Source organism: Rana temporaria, chromosome 4, assembly GCF_905171775.1.
Source record: "Rana temporaria chromosome 4, aRanTem1.1, whole genome shotgun sequence".
NCBI classification, from domain to species: Eukaryota; Metazoa; Chordata; class Amphibia; order Anura; family Ranidae; genus Rana; species Rana temporaria.
Window position 1 is genome coordinate 455,711,396 of NC_053492.1, and position 26,329 is coordinate 455,737,724.

General features: G+C 39.6%; 1 protein-coding gene across 26 annotated transcripts in view; it reads right to left on the reverse strand.

Moving 5' to 3' along the window:
• NRXN1 (neurexin 1) overlaps positions 1-26,329 on the reverse strand; it is a 1,744,826-nt gene that overhangs the window by 65,900 nt on the left and 1,652,597 nt on the right. The window contains exon 1 of one of the 26 annotated variants that reach the window (XM_040351627.1): positions 13,824-14,036. The exons of the other annotated variants lie outside the window; for them this stretch is intronic. Coding sequence (XP_040207561.1) covers positions 13,824-13,856 — 33 coding nt within the window. The 5' untranslated portion in view covers positions 13,857-14,036. Of the gene's footprint in view, positions 1-13,823; positions 14,037-26,329 lie in introns of those variants that run through there. 26 annotated transcript variants of the gene reach the window in all.

A 26,329-nucleotide genomic window follows, 5' to 3' on the forward strand; every position in this document is an offset into this window, starting at 1 on the left:
TGCAGATGGACACCCTAGGCTTATACTCGAGTCAATACATTTTCCCAGTTTTTTGTGGTAAAATTCGGTGACTCGGCTTATATTCGGGTCAGCTTATACTCGAGTATATACGGTAATTTTTTTTCACCAGTCTGTCATGCATTTAAGTGACACTATAGGTTATTTTTTTTAAATAACAAACATTTCATACTTATGTCAACTGTGCAGCTCGTTTTGCACAATGTGGCCCCGAGCGCCATTTTCTGTGGTCCCCCGGTGGCTCTCTCGGCTCCTCCCTTCATCAGATAACCCCCAAATAGAAGCGCTCTCCCAAGGGAGTTACCATGCAGGCACGCTCCCGAGTCCAGCATTTGGCATCCATAGCTGCTGAATGCAGAACTCGGCCCTGGTGCCCACGTCATTGGATTTGATTGACAGCAGTGGGAGCCAATGGCTGCGCCGCTATCAATCTATCCAATGAAGAGCGAGAACCCCAGGCAAAGATCCAGCGTGCTCTCGATGCGGGACATCCTATGCATTAAGGTGAAAAAACAGGAGGGTTTACAACCCCTTTAAACTTCTCAAAAAGATGGGTGTAAATAATAAATTGATATTGTTTACCACATTCTGCATCACACCTTCCCGTTCCACTCTTCACAACCAATTACCTCTACAAGACAGTCAACCGTTGTTACAAAAAGAGGACTGCATGATGTATAGGACTGACAAATGACTATATCAAAGATGGAAGTCATTCTTCATCCCGACAACGAGGAGGACCGAGCATCTTTTCTCATTTATTATCTTCAGCTCTCTGACCTTGCCTATAAATTCACAAGAAATAGATACCAGCTCCCGAAATGATCTTCCTCTAATGACTGATACTAATACACGATTATGTTTTTCCCCAACATGTGCATATGTAGAGCGGGTGACTTTATCTTTGTATTTGCCCATCCGCTGAAGCTTTGTCTACATTATCTCTACCCATCATGCCTCTTGTCTATTTATTATTCTACCCATCAGATAAATTGTCAGGATTAACCTCTCACTTGTCAAGGAAATTTATGCACATCGAATTGCCTGCCAGATTTATGTGCTTAGAACATATACATGGTTTAGACAGATAATGTTAATACAGAAAGTAAACTTTTTTTCTATTTGCAAAGAAGACTGTAAAAGAAACAGCAACCAATCCATAGAAAAAATGATGAACAAAGTTAAAACTGGACTCCAGGCAAACAGCTAAATACCAAGATATATATATATATATATATATATATATATATATATATATATATATATATATATATATATATGGGGTGTTCCATTGCTGAGGTTTACACAACTCTGCCACACAGCACAGGCTTGCTTATTCTGCAATTTTTTATTTATTTCACTTTTAGCTTTATCCCCACCCTGTGACTGGACAGTGAAAGGAAAAGTAGTACAGGAACTCCTCACTTAACCACTTGGGATCTGCGCTATGGACGAAAGACGTCCACAGCGCAGCTCTCAAGTGCCGGGTGGACGTCTTTGGACGTCCTCTTGTTTACATTCCCCGTGCGCACCGCTGGGGGCGCGCAGCGGGGGAAACACTGTGCCCGGCGCATCGCTGGGAAGCCGATGCGTGTGACAGGCAGCCGCGATGTCCGGCACGTACCCGCGATCGGCGGTGACAGCAGGGAGGTGGAGCTCTTACAAAATCAGAATTCTACTATAGCTTGTGGGCGGAGCATTCAACCGGAAATGTATGATTTAGCTGTTTCGTCAAATCTTCTTAGAACATCCAACAGACACCATAAGTCAACAACATAAATAAAAACAAATTTCGGGAGTAACTAAATACATTTATTTTTCGGAAGAAATATTTCAGTGTGCACACGTCTACTAAATAAGTGTTTGGCTTTTTTTTATTTATTAGATTACATTGACTCAAGAAATCCCTGCCCTAAAAATTTAAAAATCAGCTCCTATTTAGTGTGTGGATTTTTTGGCAGCATTTGCATTAGAAAGCATTGTACTATGAGTTACATTGAATGCACAGTTGACACCTCGGTTTACTAGTCAATTCAGGGGGTCACTGAAGGACCATTTTCATCGGTCAAAACCGACCGTGTGTGGGCCCCATAGGTTATTTAACCATAGGTTAAAAAAAAGCCAACTTGCTTTAAAATTAACCTATGGATTCCTAACCGATAGGTCAAAACCGATTGTTAGTAGGCACGACCATCGGTTAAAAACCTGCGCATGCTCAGAATCAAGTCGACGAATGCTTGGAAGCATTGAACTTTGTTTTTTTCAGCACGTCGTTGTGTTTTACATCACCGCGTTCTGACACGATCGCTTCATTAACCTATGGTGTGTAGGCGTGATGGACCATCAGTCAGCTTCATCGGTTAACCTATGACAACGGTCCTTCAGACCGTTGTCCTCTGGTTAACCTATCATGTGTACGAGGCTTAAGAGTAGCTGCAAGAAAAATATTAATATTTTTTTCTTCAGCCAAATGGTCCACGGTAACATGGAAAATAGAAATATTGCATTCTGACAGTTTTCCTTAAAGCGGAGTTTCGCCGTTTTTTTTTTTTTTTTGTTTTCGTTTTAAGTCAGCAGCTACAAATACTGCAGCTGCTAACTTTTAAAATAAGGACACTTACCTGTCCTGGGCACCGCCATGTCGGCATCCGAAGCCGATCTGTCCGTCGGCTCTCGGGTGGAGGCGCCGACATCTTCGGTAAGGGAATCAGGAAGTGAAGTCTTGCAGCTTCACAGCCTGGTTCCTTATTGCGCATGTGCGACTCGTGCGATCCCACTAGTCCCTGCTGTCTTCTGGGACCTGTGTGTCTCCCAGAAGACAGGGGCGGGGGGAACGGAGAAGGCACTGGACGTGGCGTAGGGTGGCTCAGCTATTTATGCCCAGAAGTGGGAGCAAAATACCTGTAAGAGACAGGTATCTGCTCCCCCCTCCCCCCTGAAAGGTGCCAAATGTGACACCGGAGGGGGGATTCCAAAAAGCGGAAGTTCAATTTTTGGGGGGAATTCCGTTTAAAAGTATATCTAAAGCCAATATGAGTTGTTAAAACCTCTGATAGATTTTTACTGCTGTGAGATTTACCCTATTTGTTTCTCCTGGTCCCTAGTTATTCTACTGATGCCCCACGCCATCATTCAAAAGATAGTGTGAGTTCTTCAATAGCCGTAATTCACAAATGTAATGAACAATAAGCTCTTATAACCCCTCCCCTATGAACGAATTGTGACTGCATGTGTTTCATTATCACTATCACAAACAAAAAAATGTAAAATAAATTAAACTTTACTTTTTTTTTATAATAACATAAAAATAACTCCTTATATGTATTTTAACATCTTTCAAGATATTTCCCTTTTTAATTTTAACATTTAAAATTCCCTTTAAAAAAAAAAAAATTCCCTCATTACGTTCTTTCATGTGAACATTCTAAGAAAAGAGAAAACATGAAGGATTAGCAACAAAAACAATCCTAATCAAAGATTAACATGTACTTTGTGAAGTGGAAATTTAAAAGCAATGCTTTGAAATAAAACATGTTGGTTCGCTAATTAAAATGTTTTTAAGCTAAAATGGTTTATGCGGTAATCTGCAGCATCAACACTTTCATCAAAAATAAATTTTAAATAAAAAAAAAAAAAAAACAGTGTCACACCACATGTTTGGAGGGCTGCCTATTGCATCATCCAGTGTTTCTAAAATAAACTCGGTGGACTTTGCTAAGCATATGATGGAAACACAAGAGGCAAACTGCAATTACGGTAATGAGAGTCCCTACATTGGACTGAAGCTTTATTTAAAGTGATACTAAAGTCTTGTTTTAACCACTTCAGCCCCGGACCATATTGCTGGTCAAAGACCAGGCCACTTTTTGCGATTCGGCACTGCGTCGCTTTAACTGACAATTGCGCGGTCGTGAGACGTGACTCCCAAACAAAATTGGCGTCCTTTTTTTCCCACAAATAGAGATTTCTTTTGGTGGTATTTGATCACCTCTGCGGCTTCTAGTTTTTGCGCTATAAACAAAAATAGATCTACAATTTTGAAAAAAATGAATATAATATTTTTTACTTTTTGCTGTAATAAATATCCCCCCAAAATATATAAAAAACTATTTTTTTCCTCAGTTTAGGCCGATACATATTATTCTACATATTTTTCGTAAAAAAAAAAATGCAATAAGCATTTTTTGATTGGTTTGAGCAAAAGTTATAGCGTTTACAAAATAGGGGATAGTTTTATGGCATTTTTATTAATATTTTTTTTTTACTAGTAATGGCGGCGATCATCGATTTTTATCGGTACTGCGACATTATGACGGACACTTCGGAAACTTTTGACACATTTTTGGGACCATTGGCATTTTTATACCGATCAGTGCTATAAAAATGCATTGATTACTATAAAAATGCCACTGGCAGGGAAGGGGGGCGAGGAAGGGGTTAAGTATGTTCCCTGGGTGTGTTCTAACTGAAGGGGGGGTGGACTGACTTGGGGAAATGACTGATCGCTGTTCATACATTGTATGAACAGACAATCAGGCATTTCTCCCCCTGACAGGACCGGGAGCTGTGTGTTTACACACACAGCTCCCGGTTCTCGCTCAGTAACGAGCGATCGCGGGTGACCGACGGTGATCAGGGGCGAGCGGGGGGCATAATATTTTATAAACAGGTTTTGCATTGCAACAATCAAAGCAGCCCTGAGGACACGACTAACAAGATAAACATAAATAGCACATTAAAAGATACATTAACAAAACATATTTTTCTGCAATAATCAACTATAATTAATAGATTTCCCCTGCAGTACTTTTTTTTTGCTACTAAATGTCCTCAACCTGGTGGCCAGCACCATTCAATCCACTTTCCTTAAGCCCAGGTCATTCTGGACCCGCCCCATCCTGTGAATGGACAGTGAAAGGAGAAGTAGCACAGTGATGAGCTCATCTCTCGCTCATTGGCTTTCTCGTCCTATCAGCATGATTTTTTGTCAGCACATAAACTGATTGGCTCTTTGTACTGCTGCTTCCTCTGACCTTCCAGTCCTGTTGTGCAAGAACTGCAAAAGGATAAAGCTAGATCAAATTCAAGTACTTACATGGCTTGCATTTAAAAAAAAATGTGTTTAATGATGTATTCATGATTACACAACTGCATTAGCGTGTTTCTTTTATTTGCCAAGCGTATAACTTTATGCAAGTCAATACCATTATATTTGTGAAACATGTAAATGTCAGCAACTGAAAGCATAAAATAAATAAATACATGAATAAATAAAATAAAGTTAAAATGTATGTCAATGATAACTGCAGATTCTACCAGGTTCAACAAATAAATCAATGTCACTTTTCTATTTGTTATTCTGAATTAAGCACTCCCATGTCTACTTACTTTGAGAAGACATGTAAGGTTAAATGTGCTGACAAATGTATGACAAAAAGGTCATGTCTTGGATTTTAGAGGTGGATTAAATTTCAGAGAAGAAAAGGTGTTCTTTCTTACAGGGGGTCATGGCATTGAGATTATGAGTGGAGATTTGTGAAAAGTGGCTGTACTAAAAGTTATACTATAATACTAAAGATTTTTCAGAGAAAGTGATACACTAAAACAATCCAAACTACAATAATGACGTAAAAAAGTACACCAATAAATCAAATTAGTTGAGAGTTTGATACTCTTAGCTATCACATCATTATAACTTTCAGTCTACTAAGTCAAAAAGAGCTGGGAATTTTAGTCTTCATAATTCACATAATTATAATTTTCTTTCGATAGAACCTAGATGAGAGGGTGGATAGCAGGTGAGACATGCCAGATAGGACATCCCTGCTTGGCCCCTTGCTGGGGGATCCCAAGGTATTTCTAGGTCAAATTATTTATTCCCTTATAGGTTTGCCCTTAGGCCCTTCCCAATTAAACATTGGTGGACTTGTTTGAAGAACATCAGTTGAATACCTTCAGAACTAGAGAAGAATAAGTAGACAGCAGCCCATGCATTCCATGCACACTAATACGTCCTTAACAGCATGGACGAGATTGACTTTTTACTATCCAAAGGAGATGCAAAGAGAAAACCACAAGAAGGCACAGCAAGTCCTAAAGAACATTAAAAGCTGGAAAGATGACATGCCTAATAAGCAGGAGATAATTGGGAATCTACATAGTTGCATAGGGGCTGCTCAGATGGACATGGGGCAGATGGATGAGGCTCTAAAAAGTCACAAAAAGGATCTGGAGATAGCAAAACAACGTGACTTACCTGAAGCAAAATTACAGGCACTGGATAATATAAGAAGAGTATATGCAAGGTTTGGGAGATTTAAGGAAGCCGTTAAAGTATGGGAAGAAAAGATTCCACTGGCAAAATCAAGCCTAGAGAAGACTTGGCTGTTTCATGAAATTGGGAGATGTTATTTAGAACTGGGATTGTTGGAGGATGCAAGAAACTATGGGATGAAATCTCAAGAGGAAGCAGAAGAAGCTGGAGATGTAGAATGGCAGCTCAATGCCAGTGTCCTTGTGGCAGAGGCACAAGTGAAACTAAATGATTACCAGTCTGCTGTTGGCAACTTTGAAAAAGCATTAGAAAAAGCAAAATTTGTAAAAAATACGGAGGCAGAGCAAGCCATCCTTACTGCCCTTGAAAATGCAAAAAGGGAAAGTGAAGAGCTGCTGAATTCAGAACATAGTGACAAAAAAGATTCTCCTAGAGAAGAACATGCATCAAGTGTAGAGAATCAGGAAGAACAAAAGTCAAGTGGAGAGAATCATGAAGAACATATGTCAAGTGGAGAGAATCAGGAGAGAGAGAGTCCAGATACTTCTGCTTAAATAGGGAGTCTAAAGATGTAAGATTAATTTACTTTGGGAAAATTACAGCAGAATATCAGTGCACTGGTAAATTGTGCTCATTGTTAAGCAAGAACATGTAAATAAAACATTACATAAAAAAAATAAAAAAAAGAACTAGAGAAGAATAAGTAGACAGCAGACCAAGCATTTCCACTTAGACTTCCCTTTGCTTGGCCATGGACAATAGAGTTATTCCCCTCTGGGTTTGCCCATGGGGCCTTCTCAATTAATTATCGGTGATATAGCTGCATGGAAAACTTTATGTATAAAAGTCCAATCTTTCCCAAATGTCTACCATAAATTTGAAGGTATTGATACTTCAGGATTTCCAATTTTGCCAAAGAAACTTTGAAACATAGAAGACTTAAGGCAGAAAAGGCCAAGTGTTCGGTACCTTTGCGTACTGTATTTAAAAGTTTTCATGACTTTACCCCCTTTCCCTTCTTTCCTTGATGCTGACCATATTCAGTTCCTCCGGTCCCTCCTGAAGACCACTTCCCTTGCCAATTTTTTTTTACAACTTCTGCAACTTGTAATCTTTTCATTTTAATCATACATTCTAGTTTATTTCTGCATACAGTACTGTTAAAGGTAAACTGTGAGCCTTCTATAACAATTCAGTTTACCTTTCCTGGCCTTAGACCAATACAGAAATCACAAAGATTGACTCAATCCAATCCTTAGGTTTCCTCTGACTGTATGGACTTATAAGGAGATCATTATGCATATAGGAAAATATTTCTATATTTCCCTGTTGCTGAGTTGGGGGACAGCTTTAATCTATCTGGAGTAGCTCCATACACACACAGTTCTACTGAGTCAACAGTTAAGGCTTGGCAGCAAGAAAAATGTCACCATGTCCCACTGGGAGTGGGGCCCAATGGAAATTTGAATAGTCCACACAGTTACAAGAGAACAAAAATTTAATGAATGTTGTTCACAAAGTGGAATATTATGCTGCACCAGATTTGCCAGAAATTTGCAAAGATGTTGATTTAAGTCTTAAAACTTCAGGTCTAGTTCATAGTCTCTTAGATTTAATTCTATAACAAATGACATGTGAGAGCTTACAGAACTCCACATTGTAAAGACAGGAAAAACTTTAATTTGTAACTCTCACGCTTGATATTGATTTTAAAATGTTTGTTCCAAGCAATATCCATGGCCTAGTTTTGTATGATAAAAATCTATGATATCAGTGTAATTTCTATCTCTTTCCCAAAAGGCTTGCTTTTTTTTCTGCAGGTGTACAGAAAATCTGCTATTGATAGAACCATGCCTGAGGCTCGCCCTTGGATAGAATCCATAATTACATCTGCTACTCTGATATATCATCTCAATCATGCAAGGTCAATGAGAATTTTATTTGTCCACGGTATCTGGGATTTATGACCAGGCAGATACCAATAAGAGTTTTCTTTATCTCATGCTTTGGTCAATGTTTTGTTGTTTAATGCTGACAAATAAGTGTAAAAGCTGTTTCACACAAGGCATTAGGCCCCAGTTGTGCTACCAACCTATTATCCACTTAAGTGAAGGACACAGCAATATTTGTTGTATGTGACGTGAATTCAAACCATGCTAAGTGTCTAAAGTTAGTAAGCTTCCATAGAAAAAAAAGACTCATTGCCAGAGGAGATTAAATATCCAAGGCAATTGTGCAATTAGCTGAGGTGACAATATTATCTCAAGTGATGACCTGGAGAGCCAACGTGAGACAAAGGTCTCCCCTTGTGTCCTGGACCTTCAGATGCTCCTTCTACTGTACATAGTTACATAGTTACATAGTTAGTCAGGTTGAAAAAAGACACAAGTCCATCCAGTTCAACCATAAAAAAGAAAGACAAATATATTGTACAATTCCATATACCCATTTCTTTACCCACAGTTGATCCAGAGTAAGGCAAGAAACCCCAGCAGAGTATGATGTAATTTGCTACAGCAGGGAAAAAAATTCCTTCCTTATCCCCCGAGAGGCAATCAGATTTTTCCTGGATCAACTTTACCTATAAATGTTAGTACTCAGTTATATTCTGTACATTTAGGAAAGTATCCGGGCCTTTCTTAAAGCAATCTACTGAGCTGGCCAGAACTACCTCTAGTCTATTCCACATTTTCACAGCTCTTACTGTGAAGAAGCCTTAAGGTATTTGGAGATGAAATCTCTTTTCCTCTAGAGGTAAAGAGTGCCCCGTGTCCTCTGTGTTGACCGTAAAGTGAATAACTCAACACCAAGTTTACTTTATGGACCACGTATATATGTTGATCATATTCCCGCTTATTCTCCTCTTCTCAAGAGTGAATACATTCAGATCCTCTCATCTTTCCTCATAGCTGAGCTCCTCCATGCCTCTTATCAGTTTGGTTGCCCTTCTCTGCACTTTCTCCAGTTCCCCGATATCCTTTTTGAGAACTGGTGCCCAAAACTGAACTGCATATTCCAGATGAGGTCTTACTGTACACATTAGGAAACTGTTACCCCTCATCAGTCTTCAAGCTTCTCCAAAGGTTCCCAATTTTGCTTTTATTCCCACAACCAATCATCTCTTTAATCTTCATATTCCTTAAAGTATGTCAATCCCCCCCCCCCCAAAAAAAAATCATCTACATATCTGGAGATTACAGGCTTACAACATCCCTGCCAGTTTTGAGGCAGCAGCTTAGCCTTGTCAACCTGCATTAAAAAAGCCAATGGAAGAAAAGTAAAAGTTGCAGGTTATCCAGGTAGGAAACACTGAAACACATTCTCAAAAATCATTTGCTTAAAAAAATATATTGTGAGGCCACACATATAAAAACAATGGTTTAAACGTTGCATACAAGTTAATTTTGTAATGAAATGCCTCTCAGAATGCTCTATTTTTCTTGTACCAATTTGTGTAGCAGTGTGATACTTTAAATGGTAAAGTCATGCAGGCTCCAATATGAAATGTGAACCAATAGTTACATAAACTCTTTTTTTTTTTATTCTACCATATAAATAAATACTTGACACAAGTGACCATGACAGCCAACGTTATTCAGGTAAAATTTGCAATGCATGCATTTATTTAAGTGCCAGTAGCAAGGCTCATGTTGCACTTTTAGGACTGCTGGCACCTGTTGCGGTTAGGGGATGTTGCAATGCACCAGATGAAGTAAGGCTGGCCATAGATGGATCTTTTTATTTTTGATCAACCAGTAGGGTGATAGAAAAAACACAGATGGATTCATGGAGGTGCATGGAGGAATCCTCCCCAGTTTGCTATTGTATTCTGACAGCAGGGACTTAGAATACACTGATCAGTGCTGCAGTGAAAATTCAATCCGTGATTAACATGGATTACCTTGCTAGTCATTGTGAGTGATGCTAATATATATATATATATATATATATATATATATATATATATGTTTTTTACTAAATGATTTAAAATTCATATTTTTTTTTTTACTTTTAACTATTTAAAGGAATGAGTAAGGGGTACTAATGGGTACTAATATACCCGGGTACTCATTCTCTTGGGGGGGGTGTGGATATTGGATTACCCCCTTTTTACACTGGCCTTTCATATTTTACCAAGAGTCCCTCCATTTTACTATTACCCCCCATGTCCTATTTGGGGCATGTGGAGGTGGGTAGGAGATTGTTGTCCCTCAACATTAAGAGAAAGGTGCTTTACAAGAGGGGAAGGTGATGCTGTCAATATTAATGTGGCCTGGGATAGTACATGAAGAAATAAGAGTGCATGCTTGCTGCCCCTTTTCACCTGGATGTATGGTTCATATTGATGTTCAGAATGAGGGCCTTCAGAAGTAAACAAACTCTCTGACTCTTCACTTTATTCACAGCCAGGGCATTGGCCAGGGCATCTTTGCTAATCATTGACTTAGCTGGCAAGGAGCCATTGATGGGCTTTGTATTCTTTTGAAGGCCCCAGTAAGGTTGGAAACAATAAAAAAGAACCAAAAATGCTTTATCTCCTCTCCCTCATACTGGTGAAACACACTTTTTAGGACTAGTAATTATCTACTTAGCACCTGAGCACTGCCTTGTGAGAGATGAAAGTAGGGTTCCCATTTTTTCCATACCTGGAAATTGGGTTCTCATGGAGGCAGCACTCTGTAGAACAACAATTAACCAATCCAAAGAATGCAGTGACGCCTTTTTTAAACAGTGACTACAATAGTTAGATCCTGTCACCAAAATAGGTTTAAGCTGCCAGTTAGCTTTTAATGGAAGCCACTGTTTCAAGTGAACTTAGGGGTAGATTTCCGAAAACTGGAGAGTGCAAAATATGGTGTAGCCCTGCATGGTAGCCAATCAGCTTCTAACTTCAGCTTGTTCAAAAACGCTTTGACAAAAAATAAATAAACAGAAACTGATTGGTTTCTATGGAGAGATGAACCAGATTTGGCTTTGTTGTGAATAAAGTGGAGATTCAGAGAGTTTGTTTACTTCTGAAGGCCCTAATTCTGAACATCAATATGAACCATACATCCAGGAATAAGGGGGCAACAAGCATGCACTCTTATCCCTTCCTGTACTATTCCAGGCCACATTAACGTTGACAGCATTACCTTCACCTCTTGTAAAGCATCTTTCTCTTAATGGTAAGGAAAAACAACCACTTTAGTAAACCCTAATGCCTTGTACACACAATCAGAATTTCCGATGGGATAAAATCTGATGGAATTTTCCATTGGAATTCCATTCAAGCTGTCTTGCATACACACTCTCAGACCAAATTTCGACCGTCCAAAACGCGGTGACGTAAAACACTATGACGAGCCGAGAAAAATTAAGTATAATGCTTCCGAGCATGCGTCGACTTGATTCTGAGCATGCGTGTTTTTTCTCCGTCGGAGTTCCACACAGACGTTCTATTTCTAAACTCCGACGGAAAAAAGTCCAATGGGACACATGGTCGGAATATCCAATGAAAAAATTCTGTCTGACTTTTTTCATCGGAAATTCCGATCATGTGTACAAGGCATTAGAGCTTATCTTTAACAAAATGCAGCTTCCAAAAACTAGAATCCTGTAGGCAATATTTTATGAAATCCAAGTGAATATCAGGCAGCTAATTAACACATCAAGTTTTTTTGTCTTAGAGCAATGATGGGGGCAAATCTTTAGGAATGTGGGTCGGAAGGACACCCTTTCATGGTTAGCAAGTCCCTTGACCATGAAGAGGCCCAGTTCAAGTGGTTGCTGTCTCTCACACCTTTGCTAAGCTGGTTCTACTTAGTGAAAATGTATTTAACATATTGTCCCAATGTGGAATATCCCAGGGGAGAGGGGACAAGTAATATGACAGCTCCTCCTTACAAACAAGTGGAAATAAATAAATTGAAGTAGACAACAGAAAGTAAGAAAGACTGATTACCAAAATAGATACCTTTGTTATGAAGCAAGCAAAATGGATGTATATATATATATATATATATATATATATATATATATATATATATATATATATATATATATATATATATATATATATATATATATATATATATAAAATATATACAGATAGATAGATAGATAGACACACTTAACTTTTACTGTGATATAAAAAAATGTAAGATTAATAAAAGCATCATGGGATAGTGTCAACTCCTACAATATTCTTATGGTTTAAATTCAATTACATATCTAACCTTTTATAAGCAAGTCAAGGAAAACTGTGCATCAATTCAGTACAGCTCATGGTTTACACATCAAAGTCCATTTGCACAATTTGTTCTGCAATTTTTTTCTCTTTCTTGTTCATATACATGAACTAGATAATGCTTTCATTGTTAACACGAAGGACACATTAAAGTCCATTCCAACCCTCGGCGCATTCTGCTTCATTACGAATACATCTCTTACATGTGAGTGTTTCCATCAACATAATTATTACTGTTCGTTATACTCAAATGATTCACAAGCTTTAACCATTATGGTATCCAGTTTTTTAGTTTTTTTTTATATTAAAGACAATTTCTTACTCTGCCTTTTTTTTTCTGATATATTTTCTTCTTTAGTAGCAAAGAAAAAAAAAGAAAATGGAGGTTTAACCCAGATCAATGAATAATTGAAACGTTATATAACAGCGGATGTATTATGTAGATGCTAAGCCATTGCAATCTAAATTTTCATTTTTAACAGAAAGTTTTTGCTGTTTTTAGAACATATAATGAACATTTTGGGCATAACACTAACAACAAACATATAGTTGGTATTAAATTAAAATTGCATTAGAAACAAAGAAAAACAAAAACAAAGAAAAGAATAACATTTAAATTAAAATGGAAAAGCTGACATTAAGCATTGAAATCATCATGACATGTACAGTTAAAGTTTTTTGTCTACCATAAGTCTATAAAGGTAACAATTTATTTAAAGGCATTTTTCATTGCATGAAGCAGCATGCATTAAAAAAAAAACCAGCATACAAAAAAAAAACAGCTGGAGAAAATGCTGTCACGGTCAAGGATTAAGACCTTTTTGTGGTTGCCAAAAATAATTAGATTACCATTACATTACTGTCAATCACATGCTTGAAGCTGCGTTAGGTCATGCTCTTTTTATTGTTCTGTTGGTGCTGTCATTTACTGTACAGTGTTTGTAAGAGACATGCTGCAAAAGCGTGAACGCAGCAGCTCTCTGGCTGCTTGGACAAAGACGAAACAAAGACAAAGCCCCGTCTTTCGTGACACAAGACACAGAAGGTAGGCACAGTAAACATTCCCTAGGCAAACATTGAACATGCAGACGTGTGCTTTTAATATTAACAACATGCAATCTCTCTCCGCTCGGTGAAAAAAAAAAAAAATCACCGGTACTAGCCAGTGACTTGGCTTCTCCCACCCACTTTGAATTTGGTTTTACTTCTACAAAAAAAAAAAAAAGCAAAGGACACATCAACCACCCTCCATGCTGCAGTGCTCAGCCTAGGCTCAGTGTCGGCTGTGAGAGAAGAAGCTACCTGAATCGATTGACAGTGCCATCTCATATCCATGTCTGACTGGCTACACTGCGTGCTTATGGCTTTTTTTTTCTTAATTCTTAATGGATATCGTAGGAAATTTGGTCCATCCTCTGAAATCAATACGGGTGACAGAAGCGTTCCCTGACTCGGTGGGAGATCAAGATGATAAATTGCCTGCGCATCAGCTTGGCCTATCAGTGCCCTGCACAAAGATTGGCAAGCAGAAAAAGACACACGGTAGAAAATGCTTCGATCGTCACGTGTTGGGGGGGAAGCCAATGGCTGATGCTCTAATGCAGGAAGGGATGCTGCATTCGGTCGAGGGGGATGAGAAGAGCAGCAGAGAACAGTCATGTGCTAAGCTACAGAATCCTGGCAGCTTCTAAGTGAACGAACCCTCTTCTTAGGTGTACGCTTGCCTGTTCATGTGATTTCATCTGGAATTGAGCCATTATGCTACCAAAGGTTGCCTTATAAACAACAGTGATTGGAAAGCATAATGCATGTCAGCCATTCTTGTCTTATTTCCCTGCTTTATTTCCATTTATTTTTTTAATTCTTCGCTGATGCTGGGATGCTGATGATGACAATTCATTGCGATTTTTAACATGCAGCCTAAAGCTTGACAATTAACATCCTGATCACTTCACATCGCTGCTTTGCATGTACCTACGTGCAATTAAAAACGTATTCCCAGGTTAATGGATGGTAATTTTTCGAACTCTAGTCATTTCGCAAGACATCCCTGTATAGCAATTATACAGCATTAATTCAAGGCATTAATATTCAGGTTTAAAGCAAGAATTGATTGTTTTGCCGCTTGTGCTTTTATTCATAATTGCCGTTTTCGCAAGGCTCTGTCTATTAAATAATGGCAGAGGTACTGGTGGTACTTAAAGTGTCACTATACCCAAAACAAAATAGGAAATATATTGCAGCTTACTATTCCCGGTGGCTGCATTTTTTTTTTAGTTTCTTCAGGCTTTATTTAACTACTTGCCGACCAGCCATCATTGTTATACTGCGGCAGGTTGGCTCCCATGCGCTAATTGCCGTAGCTGTGCAACGGACGCTTTAAGGGGTATAGGGGGCACGCCTGTGGTGTGACGTAGGAGCTGATGTGTGTGGCCGGCATCCGCGATGTCCGTCGGCCACCAGAGAGCCAGAACGGGATCTGTCAATGTAAACAGATCCCCGTTCTGACAGGGGAGGAGAGAGAGATCTGCTGTTCCTAGTGATCAGGAACAGCGATCTCTCTCCTCCTCCAGACAGTATACTCCCCCCACAGTTAGAAACACCTCCCTAGGGAACACTTAACTCCTTGATCGCCCCCTAGTGTTAACCCCTTCCCTGCCAGTGACATTTATACAGTAATGAGTGGCTATTTTTAGCTCTGATCGCTGTATAAATGTCACTGGTCCCAACAAAGTGTCAAAAGTGTCCGATCTGTCTGCCACAATGTCGAAGATTTTTTTTAACCAAAAATATGTAGAAGAATACATACTGGCCTAAACTGATGAATAAATTAATTTTTTTTTAAATGGGATATTTATTATAGCAAAAAGTAAAAAGTATTGTTTATTTTCAAAATTGTCTCTCTATTTTTGTTTATAGCACAAAAAATAAAAACAACAGGGGTGATCAAATACCACCAAAAGAAAGCTCTATTTGTGGGAAAAAAAGGACATCAATTTTGTTTGGGTAGAATGTCGCACGACCGCGCAATTGTCAGTTAAAGAGGTGCAGTGCTGTGTCACAAAAAATGGCCTGCTTATTAACCACTTCCAGACCTGCGCACGACGATGTACGTCCTATTTTTAAAGATGGATATCTCGGTAACGGCAGCAGCTGCTGTCACAACCGAGGTATCCATTTTTAGTGTGCGCGGTCTGGAATCCGATAATAGCGGTCTCCGCGGCGGATTCACCGCGAGATCGCCGTTATCGGTGGCGGGAGAGGGGCCCCCCCCTCCCGCCGCTCTCCCGCGCCCTCCGCCGCTTACCGGAGCCGTCGGTAGCGGCAGAGGCGATCGGATGCTGTCGGCTGGTGAGCGGGGACGAGACTGAAGGAAAAATCTCCTTCGCCCGTCCCCATAGCTCGGCTGGGCGGAAGTGACGTCAAAACGTCAGTCCCGCCCAGCCTCTTAAAGAGACAAATTTTTATTTTGGTCATTTGAAAAATGACATTTTTTATTTATTTTTTATTTTTTGCATTTAAGCCCAAATATGAGATCTGAGGTCTTTTTGACCCCAGATCTCATATTTAAGACGACCTGTCATGCTTTTTTCTATTACAAGGGATGTATACATTCCTTGTAATAGGAATAAAAGTGATCAAATTATTATTTTATTTTTTTCAGTGTAAAAAATAATAAAATAAATAAAAATAAATAAGAAAACAAACAAAAAAATGTTTTAAAGCGCCCCGTCCCGACGAGCTCGCGCGCAGAAGCAAACGCATACGCGAGTAGCGCCCGCATATGAAAACGGTGTTCAAATCACACAAGTGAGGTATCGCCGCGATCGTTAGAGCGAGAGCAATAATTATAGCCCTAGAGCTACTCTGTAGCTCAAAAAATGCAATCTCTAGAATTTTTTAAACATCGCCTATCGAGATTTTTAAGGGTAAAAGTTTGACGCCATGCCACGAGCAGGCGCAATTTTTAAGCGTGACATGTTGGGCATCATTTTACTCGGCTTAACATTATCTTTCAAAATATATAAAAAAATTGGGCCAAATTTATTGTTGTCTTATTTTTTAATTCAAAAAAGTGAATTTTTTCCAAAAAAAGTGCGCTTGTAAGACCGCTGCGCAAATACGGTGTGACAAAAAGTATTGGAATGACCACTATTTTATTCTCTAGGGTGTTAGAGAAAAAAATATATAATGCTTGGGGGTTTTAAGTAATTTTCTAGCAGGAAAAACTGTTTTAGTCTTGCAAACACCGAATCTGAAAAACACCTAAGGTCTGGAAGTGGTTAAGGGGACAAATCTTCCGGTCCTTAAGTGGTTAACCTCTTCCTGTTGCCGCCTCTTGGCCCTTTAAATAGATTGGAATGTTGGGAGGCAGGGGAGAACATTCCGACCATGTAACCGCTGTGATTGGCTGACACAGCGGTCACACAATTGAACGCTCCTGATCGCAAGTATGTGTCTGGAGTTTTTCGGAACACTGTAATTAGTTCTCAGCACAGTAAACTATTTACATATACACACATATATGCAGCCGATCAGCAATAAGCCAGGTACACACTATTAGTTCAGCGATCTCTCCCGCTGAGCTGTTGTGTTCTGACAGGGGGACAGCGCCCCTGCAAGAACACTCCAATCAGCACTCTCTACCATTGGCTGAGAACGCTGATGGGAAGTCGATCGGCTGCTGGTTTTCCAACATGCACCTCCGACTGACCGACATACACACAGGCAGAATGTCGGACATTTTTTTTTACCCGCAAATGTATCCTGAAACTGAACCATGATCAAAAGTGGCTGAACCTATTTCTTCACCCATGTCATCACTTCACTTAATTCCTTCTTGACATCTGCTGGACCTATCATTTGGTAGGAGTGAATCGATGGCGCCAGATGTATGTCAATGAATGGCATGTTTTTGTTTTGTTTTTTGATGGGTTATCTGCATACTAATTGACATTGATGTACAGGGCTGGGTGAGGTGGTGATTGATGGAGGATGTACATCACAGGACTTTTCAGTTTTTTATTTTTTTGCTAAAGGACTGGTCACAAACTGTCTCTGTCTTATTTACAATTTTCATTTTTTTCTGGATGCATGCTTGGATAGCAGTCTTGTTTTTTTTTTTTTTTTTTGAGGAAACCTCAAGCTTTTTTTCCTTATTTTTGCATGGAGTTCCCTCTTAAAATTCATTCTCTTTAAGCATTGTGAATATTACTTCTCCCTAACAAATAGAATTTAATTTGTTTTTTTGCTTTGGTATATGTCCTCCATAGCAGTGCCCGGTTACTCTATGCCCTCGTACACACGACCGAGAAACTCGACAGAATCCATCAAGAAACTTGGTGGGAGAGCTTTTTTTGCAGAGGAAAACGGTCGTGTGTATGCTTTTCATCGAGGAAACTGTTGAGGAACTCGACAAGTTCTCTTTTTCCTTGACGGGAGTCTCAACTTTCTCGTCGTGTTCCTCAACTGGGTTGGTTTTCAACGAGAAACTCGAGCGTGTGTATGCTAAGAAACCCGCGCTTGCTCAGAATAAAGTATGAGACGGGAGTAAAAGTAGCATTTGTAATGGAGATAACACATTTTTCAAGCTGTAACAGACTGTAAAGTGCAAATCGTCTCTTAACAAAACTTTTACTTAACACGCAAACACATGAGATTAGCAAAAGCAGCCCCAAGAGTTGTGCAAGTGGAATCGAACTTCCCCTGCCGTTGTATTTGTTGTACGTCACCACGTTTGAGAACAAGGAGATTTTGTCTTGACTGTGTGTACGCAAAGCAAGCTTGTCGAGTTCCTCGACAAGCCTAACAAGGAACTTGTCGAGGAAAATGATGTGTCTCGCCCGACAAGTTACTCGGTCGTGTGTACGAGGCCTTCGTCATTTGTTTGACAATCCCTTGCCTATTAGCTGAGGAAATAACCATTGCTATTGTTTAACATTTGGCTCTTACTGACTTCAGTTCGGTTTGGATTGAGTTCAGATTGGATAGCCAAACTTAAGATCCTACCACAAACAAATCCCAGGTGTATTACTAGCCAGGAGAATTGGTTGCTCAGGTCCAACCAATACATTCTGGAAGAAGGTCACATGTTAGCCCATACCTTTAGTTTTGGAAGCGAAGGTGAATGGGTGGCAGGTGGGTTTTCTTGCCAGAAAACCTGTGACTTTGCCTTAAATGAGCAAAGTGACAGATTCTCTTCAATGGACATGCCTAGTCCAGTCATTAAGCTTCCTTTGCCTTTGCTAGATGTCAGACTCATAGAATGTGTTTGTCCCTAACAGTAATGATGGTGATCTCTTAATCTACAGAGGGTCATGCAATCCAGGAATGTAGAAATTGAGAAATTCACACATATGAATAAATATTAGGTTTACCTATTGTGTACCTGTGTAGCACGTTCGGCTAAGTCCCAGATATCGGAATGTACACCACCTGAACAATATTTTTTAAAAGGCAACCTAGGCAGGAGCTTGAGGCCTGATGAATGTCCAGGGGGACCAACGATAACCTTCATTCTCCTGCAGTAACCCAGAGGGATATTACAAATGGAGAACAATGTCGATTTGTTTGTCACTTTAACAGGGACAATACACTTCAAGGCAGTGGAGACTTATTATGTGGGCAAGGCCAGTACAGAAAATGCAAATGGGAGATCTTTTCTGCATTTTGCAATTATTAATATCAAGCAAAGGAATAGGAGAGGAAGCAGAGCTGATACCTTTCCTAGGGCCCCATTCTGCGTTAGTCCATCTCTGTTCACAGCCAATCATACATTTAATCTGGCAGGTTAACTAACTCAGTAAGATGAAAAAAGCAATATACTGTATTGGAATCCTTGCCAGTTCACTTCTGTTCTGGAGTGTTTGCAATTGCCCAATATGAGAAGGATTCCAATGAAACACAGCCTATCATCCCTTGGACCCTTTCCCATTGGCTTTGTCCCCTTTATTTGCCAGGGGATCTGTGAGCAGATCCTATGACCAATCAGAGCTGAATGATGACGGATATCATTTTTTCTTTTACATCTGTGTCCATTCAGTTTGTGTCTGCATTTACTCAGGAGACAGGAGTGGACCTGTGACAGGTCTATGGGCAGCTGGATGTAAAAGGGCTTGTGTACATTTACATCAGGCTACCTTCAATCGTTCATATTTAGGTCTGGAAAAATGGAAAAGCATTAAGTAACTTTCCTTTTTTTATTCTGGACCTGGATGGACTCGAATGTAAGTGGGTGGTCATGGAGACAAGTCTGTTTATGTCAGCCTGCCCATAGAACCACATGAAGCTTCTCATCAGGTCCACCTGAAAAATGGACAGGCAGACCTGATCAGAAAGTCGACAAGCAAGGGGCCTGAAGCCTCGTACACACGATCAGTCCATCCGATGAGAATGGTCTAAAGGACCGTTGTCATCGGTTAACCGATGAAGCTGACTGATGGTCCGTCGCGCCTACACACCATCGGTTTAATAACCGATCGGGTCAGAACGCGGTGACGTAAAACACAATGACGTGCTGAAAAAAAGTTCAATGCTTCCAAGCATGCGTCGACTTGATTCTGAGCATGCGTGGATTTTTAACCAATGGTCGTGCCTACTAACGATCGGTTTTGACCTATCGGTTAGGAATCCATCGGTTAAATTTAAAGCAAGTTGGCTTTTTTTTTAACCAATGGTTAATAACCCATGGGACCCACATACGATCGGTTTTGACCGTTGAAAACTGTCCATCCGACCGTTGTCCTGTGGTTAACCTATCGTGTGTACAAGGCCTAACTGTTAAATTCCAGCGATCTGTGTGGTGAAACCCAATGCACATCCTGTGTTTTTTTTCAAGCAGATAAGCCATGCATTCTTAATACAATTTATTGTCCACCTTCTATGCTTTAATACAGAACTTTGACTACCATCCTATTAAAATAATGATATATATGCTAGTCACTCAAGACTGTATTATCTTTTTTTTAAATTATGCTTACATGACTTTTGAGCACCATGAAATTGTGTTTGAAGAGATATTTCAGGTTGCATACAATACCGAGACTCATAAATAAGCATGCCATCGCAACCTTAAAAAAAATAGACTTAGTTTACCAGATGCAAATGACTCTCTGCTTAAGAGTGAGCAATATTCGCCATACACACGCTAAATTATAAGTTTCTATCTTGCTGTTTCTTTTATGGAATTGCTTATTCTGACTCAGATGCCTTGAGTTGTTCAAAATAAATTGAGAAAATCACCATCTTGTAGGTGGAGTGCTTAATGTAGAAAGTTGGTGGGAACGAGATAGCTAATTTGACATGAATGAATTACAATGAAGACACTGGGTGTTAGAAGATAGGTTCCATTATCTTTTGATGTGCTGTTTTTTCTTTTTTTTTTTTCTTCAAAATAACACAGTGACAGATTATTAATATTCATTCTTCAAAGTACAAATCGACTTACAGAACAAATTAGTAATAACTTTGATTTCTCTGGTTTCATAGAGTTATAGACTAGCTAATAGGCAGTGCTTGTCAAGTCGGATCCAACCATGCAGAACATCTGCTGAAGACTGCAGAAAAACAATTTAAGGAATTAGTTCATATTCTTTTCTAGACTTGACGTTCAATTCTCTTGGTCACAGTCCTTTAAAATCAACTGAAAAATGATTTAGCCATATCATAGGCATTGTGAAGAGGCACAATACTTGCCAATCAAACCCTGCATATGTGCTATGAATTATTTTGTCTCATGTTTATGCAAAAATGTAATTAGGAATCTGTTAATCAGCATAAAAGTATGGAAGACGTTATTTATAGCTAATGTGATTTAGATACTCCTAGATAAGTCAGCATAACGCACAGTAATTCTCATTGCCAATAATGCTATGCTGCCAATTTGGCGGTTTTAGAATTGAGCATAGAGATGACATTCTCTATATAGCCTTAATATTAATTTGTTTCGCTGGCTTGCTAAAATATTGTATTTTCAAGAAATTAAATGAGGTTTTCAAGCTCTTGTTCTCAAGGACCACTAAAAATGCATAGCCATGCCCATACCATTTCCAACACCATTGGTCATGGCCATTGGAATACAAAAATGAATAGCTCAAAGCACCCCCTTATTTATAAGCATAATTTTTTGGGGGTTTCCACAGTTATCCTAAAGTTATCTGCTATTGCTCATGGATGATTACAAATCGCATGATCCATTAAACAAGTTTGGGGACCAGATGCCTCCTTTTTGCCTATTATTCTAGGTTTGCAGTTACAGTGCAGACTGCCGATAAGCTGAATTTTATTAAAGAAATGTTTACTCTGACTAATGTCTGTGACAACAGCTTGAGTTAAGCCTTGTACACACGGTACAATTGTTGGCCAACAGAGCGCCTGATTTTTGTCAAAAGGGCGTGTGCATGGATCTTGTCTTAAGGCCCGTACACACGATCCGACTATTTGACAACAAACCTCCGACGGACCTTTTTGCTGACAATCTGACCGTGTGTACACTCCATCGGACAAACTTTTTCGTCTTTTCATCGGATAAATGTTCGGTGTGATAACGGACAAACTTTCCAGCAACACATGTCCTACGTCGGCTAATCCGAACGTGTGTACTCAAGTCCATCAGACTAAAGTCCAAAGTACAAACACGCATGCTCAGAATCAATGCTAAATTTTAGACAACAATAGCAGAAGTTGCCCAAAGGGTGGCGGTAAAGAACAGAAAAACCACGTATTACGTCTATTACATCACTACGTTCGTGTTTGTTGGCTGAAAAAGTCCTAATGCACGTATGCATACCAAGTTCACGGACAATGCCCCTCCGAGCAAAATCCACGGAACAGTCAGTTGGAAGTCCGATCGTGTGTATGAGGCTTTACATACTAACGGTACCCAATTGTCGTGCCACAAACACGAACATAGTGAGGTACTACGAGGAATCTCAGCTTTTGAGTGCCACCCTTTGGGCCCCTTCTGCTAATTTTGTGTTTGGTGAACATTGATTCTGAGCATGCGTATTTGTACTTTCGACTTTTGTGTGACGGATTTGTGTACTGAGCATACGAAAATCAGACATCAAACCATTGTCCGCTGAAAATTTACTAGCCTGTCATCCAACATTTGTCGGCCAAAAGTTGGACAACAATTGTCAAAAGGAGCGTACTAACGGTAAGATTTTAGGACAGTCTGTCAACAGACAATCCCCTGCCAACAATCGTACCGTGTGTACGAGGCTTTAGAATTAGAGTTAAGGAAAAAGCAAGATGCAATAGGCTTTATTTACAAAGTTCATCAGTATCTCTGAGTCATATTAAACGAGACAACAGGCTCAATTCACTAAGCTATAACATGTGTAATTTGCCATAATGATTGTTATATGCAACAATGTCACTGTTAATTACGGATTCCATTACTTCTCACTGCCGAAAATTGCAGTCATTATGACCAATAATGATCAAATGGAACCTAATGTGTTTCTAAAAGTATAGTAACCCTTCGTGCTCTATTCAGGTTCAGATCTTCTGTAAAGATGTTTATGACTGACAGCTGTTTTTTTTGTTTTTTTTAATATCTTTATTTAGAGTTTACATACACTGACAAAAGAAAACACAGAGAGATAGTGTATCAGCTGTTTTAAATGAAGCTAGCTTATATATATATTTTTTTGGGCTGGTCTATCAGTGGGCTTCTGGTTAATTCACACTATCTTAACTCCATTTAAGCCCTTTACCCTTTTTTTTAAACCACAGACAATCTTTATTTATTAATACTTGGTATTGAACATTGTTGGTGTCTAATTCTAATGCCGCGTACACACGGTCGTTTTATGTGATGAAAAAAAATGACGTTTTTAAAAACGTCACTTTAATTGACCGTGTGTGGGGGAAAACGTCGTTTTATGTCTTTTGTTTTTCAAAACGTCAACTTTTACTTCACAGAAATTGACCGTGTTTAGCAAAAACATAGTTTAAAACAACGTTTTTTCACCCGCGCATGCCCAGAAGCTACTTATGAAGCGAGCTTCAATGGAAAAACGTGGTGGAACGTAACCTCGCTTTGCTAGAACATTGTGAGAAAAACGATGGTGTGTAGGCAACTTCGTCTTTGAAAATCGAAGTTTCAAAAACGTTGTTTTTTACTTCACAGAAAATGTCGTTTTTTTTCATCACATAAAGTGATGGTGTGTATGCGGCATAAGTCTGCTTAGACACACTTTTTCTGCAAGAACATTTTCTTGCTGTGATTGCCATTTTGTATGGTAGAATGCTTTGGGATTTTGAAAATTATGAGTATGAGTTGATTTTAAGGTTTCTATTGGCACATTAGGAAATTCATAATACGGTGCCTGTTTTATGAACCCTGGTGACATTTTTGGAATACATCACTGTAAAGCCAAGCAATGCAGTATGATCACAGTGGAGCTATAAGGATGCTAGGAGTTGGACTTCAGCGCAAAGAAAGATATAGATGCCGTGACCACAATTCCTATGCAAAAGGATTCCACCTGCCAATTGGACAGCCTAATATAACCCTTTGGTAAGGTTTAAGCCATTTAAAGCGTGGCCCTCAAGCTGTTGCGAAACTGCAAGTCCCATAAAGCATTGCAAGGCTGACGGTTATAAGCATGACTCCCATAGGCAGAGGCATGATGGGACTTGTAGTTTCACAACAGCTGGAGGGCCGCCAGTTTGGGACCTTTCAAGGATAAGTTTCAAGGATAAGTTCACTTTTAGAAAAAAAGAATAAATGGACATTCTTTGCAGGTAGAAATATGTGCTTGTAAAGCATTTCAACAGTGATCAGTAGATCACTGGTGCCATGAAGGTCTCCTCCAGATCAGAGTATTTGTGTGCATGTACAGTACCTCCTGTATGGGCAGCTACAATCTTACAGGAAGAATTAAAGAACGTCCATGGCTCTCCACAGTTCTATGGTAGTTCATCTACAACCCAACAGCCGTAAAGGTTGTCGGGGGTTGTCGTTCATTCACACATAGAGCTGTGTAAATGAATAATGAGGCCATGTGGGGGGAACCCCGCGCAGCTGTGCTGATTTCAAAAAGTGACAGCTAGTACTGGAACCTCCCCCCATACTGCTGTCACAAGGGGGTTGGAGGGATCGCACAGCAGCTGCAGCATTGGGAACACATTACATGTTTCACCCTACAAAAGGGTGGAACATGTAACATGTTCCCAAAGGTGAACTTATCCTTTAAGGCTATTCCAGGTGTTGACAGTCAACGGCTCATTATAACACATGGAAATTCCCACCTTGTACAAGCTGGCCAACCATTTCTTCTTCTTGTTTGTTGAGTTGTGTGCTACTTCGGTTCATCAGCACGTCATAAGGCACTAAGTCGCATATACCTGTGTATTCTAGGATGGGTGATTGGATATCTTCTCACTTTCTGTTGTTAGGAAGAGACTGCTTTCTGCCAATGACCATCTATAGCCCACCTATAGCCCACCTATAACCCACCTATAGACCACCTATAGGCTCATTTTGCATTTGGCTATACTCCTACTGGTAATCATATATTTTATTTTGTAAAATACAGGGCATACAGTATGTACTGTATATATGTGTACTTATAAATAGAAAACTATATTCCCTGCCTGATTCACCATAGTAACAAAGGTACATTAACAAGGTAATTTATCAGTAATGAAAGGCCTATTTGTATTTGAACATACAGTGCTCTCTTCATAGATCACAATGCCAAAGTATCTAAATATAGCATGGTTGTATAGGTTACACAAGACACCGTGTAACTATCTTTTATCAGAAAATGTACACATTATTAAGTTTTGCCTCCCTGTTAATCACTGCATTTAACAATGGATAATGATAGCTAATTACCTATGAATGCATTTAGAAATTCATTTTATTAGATTTAGAGGATAATAAGTGCAAGGTTCCATGAGAAGTAACATAAGTGAATAAGAAAATTAGTATTTGTCTATATTATAGTGTTTATTCTCATTATGGCTAAGGGAGTTTTCTGTTAGGATTTGTCATCACAAGTTCATTTGGACTGTAAGGCCGGCTATACACGGAGCAAATTTATTTCCTGCAACCACGGTTTGTAGGAAAGAAATTTGTTCAATTCCCTCCATCAACTTAGACAGTGCTGATGCGGGAATCCCTCCTGCTGAGCCATTGTCTTCTCCTGGCGTACATGTTGGTACAGTGAATATCTCCCAAACTTGCACTGTTGAAAGGATATTTACAGGGGGATGCAGCCGGTGACGTAACCCTAATAACGGTAATCTCGAATGTGGCTCGGGGTTCAATTTCAGTACCATTAGCGGTAACCCTGAGCCACACTCGAGATTATGTTATGTGTATTATTATGTGTATTATTTGTGGGATTATATAAGACTGTATGTGTTATATTTTTTGTATTTTTTGAATTTACCGCCGGGCTCCACCTCCATGCCTCGCGACGCTCACAGGGAACGGAGCCCGGAACACAGAGCATCGTGCAGAGGATCAGGCAGGGGACACAGTAGGGGGACTTCGCAGGATTCTGGTGACAAGGTAAGTAACCTGGACCAGGATTCTGCAATCCCGAGAGTGTCTCGGGGTTACCGCTAATGGCACTGAAATTGAACCCCGAGCCACACTCGGGATTGCATTGCTGTGTCCCCTGTGTCCCCTGCCGGATCCTCCACCCGATGCTCTGTGTTCCGGGCTCCGTTCCCTGCGAGCGTTGCGACACATGGGGGCAGAGCCCGGCGGCAAATAAAAAAAATACAAAAAACATAACACATACAGTCTTATATAATCCCACAAATAATAGACATAATAATACACATAA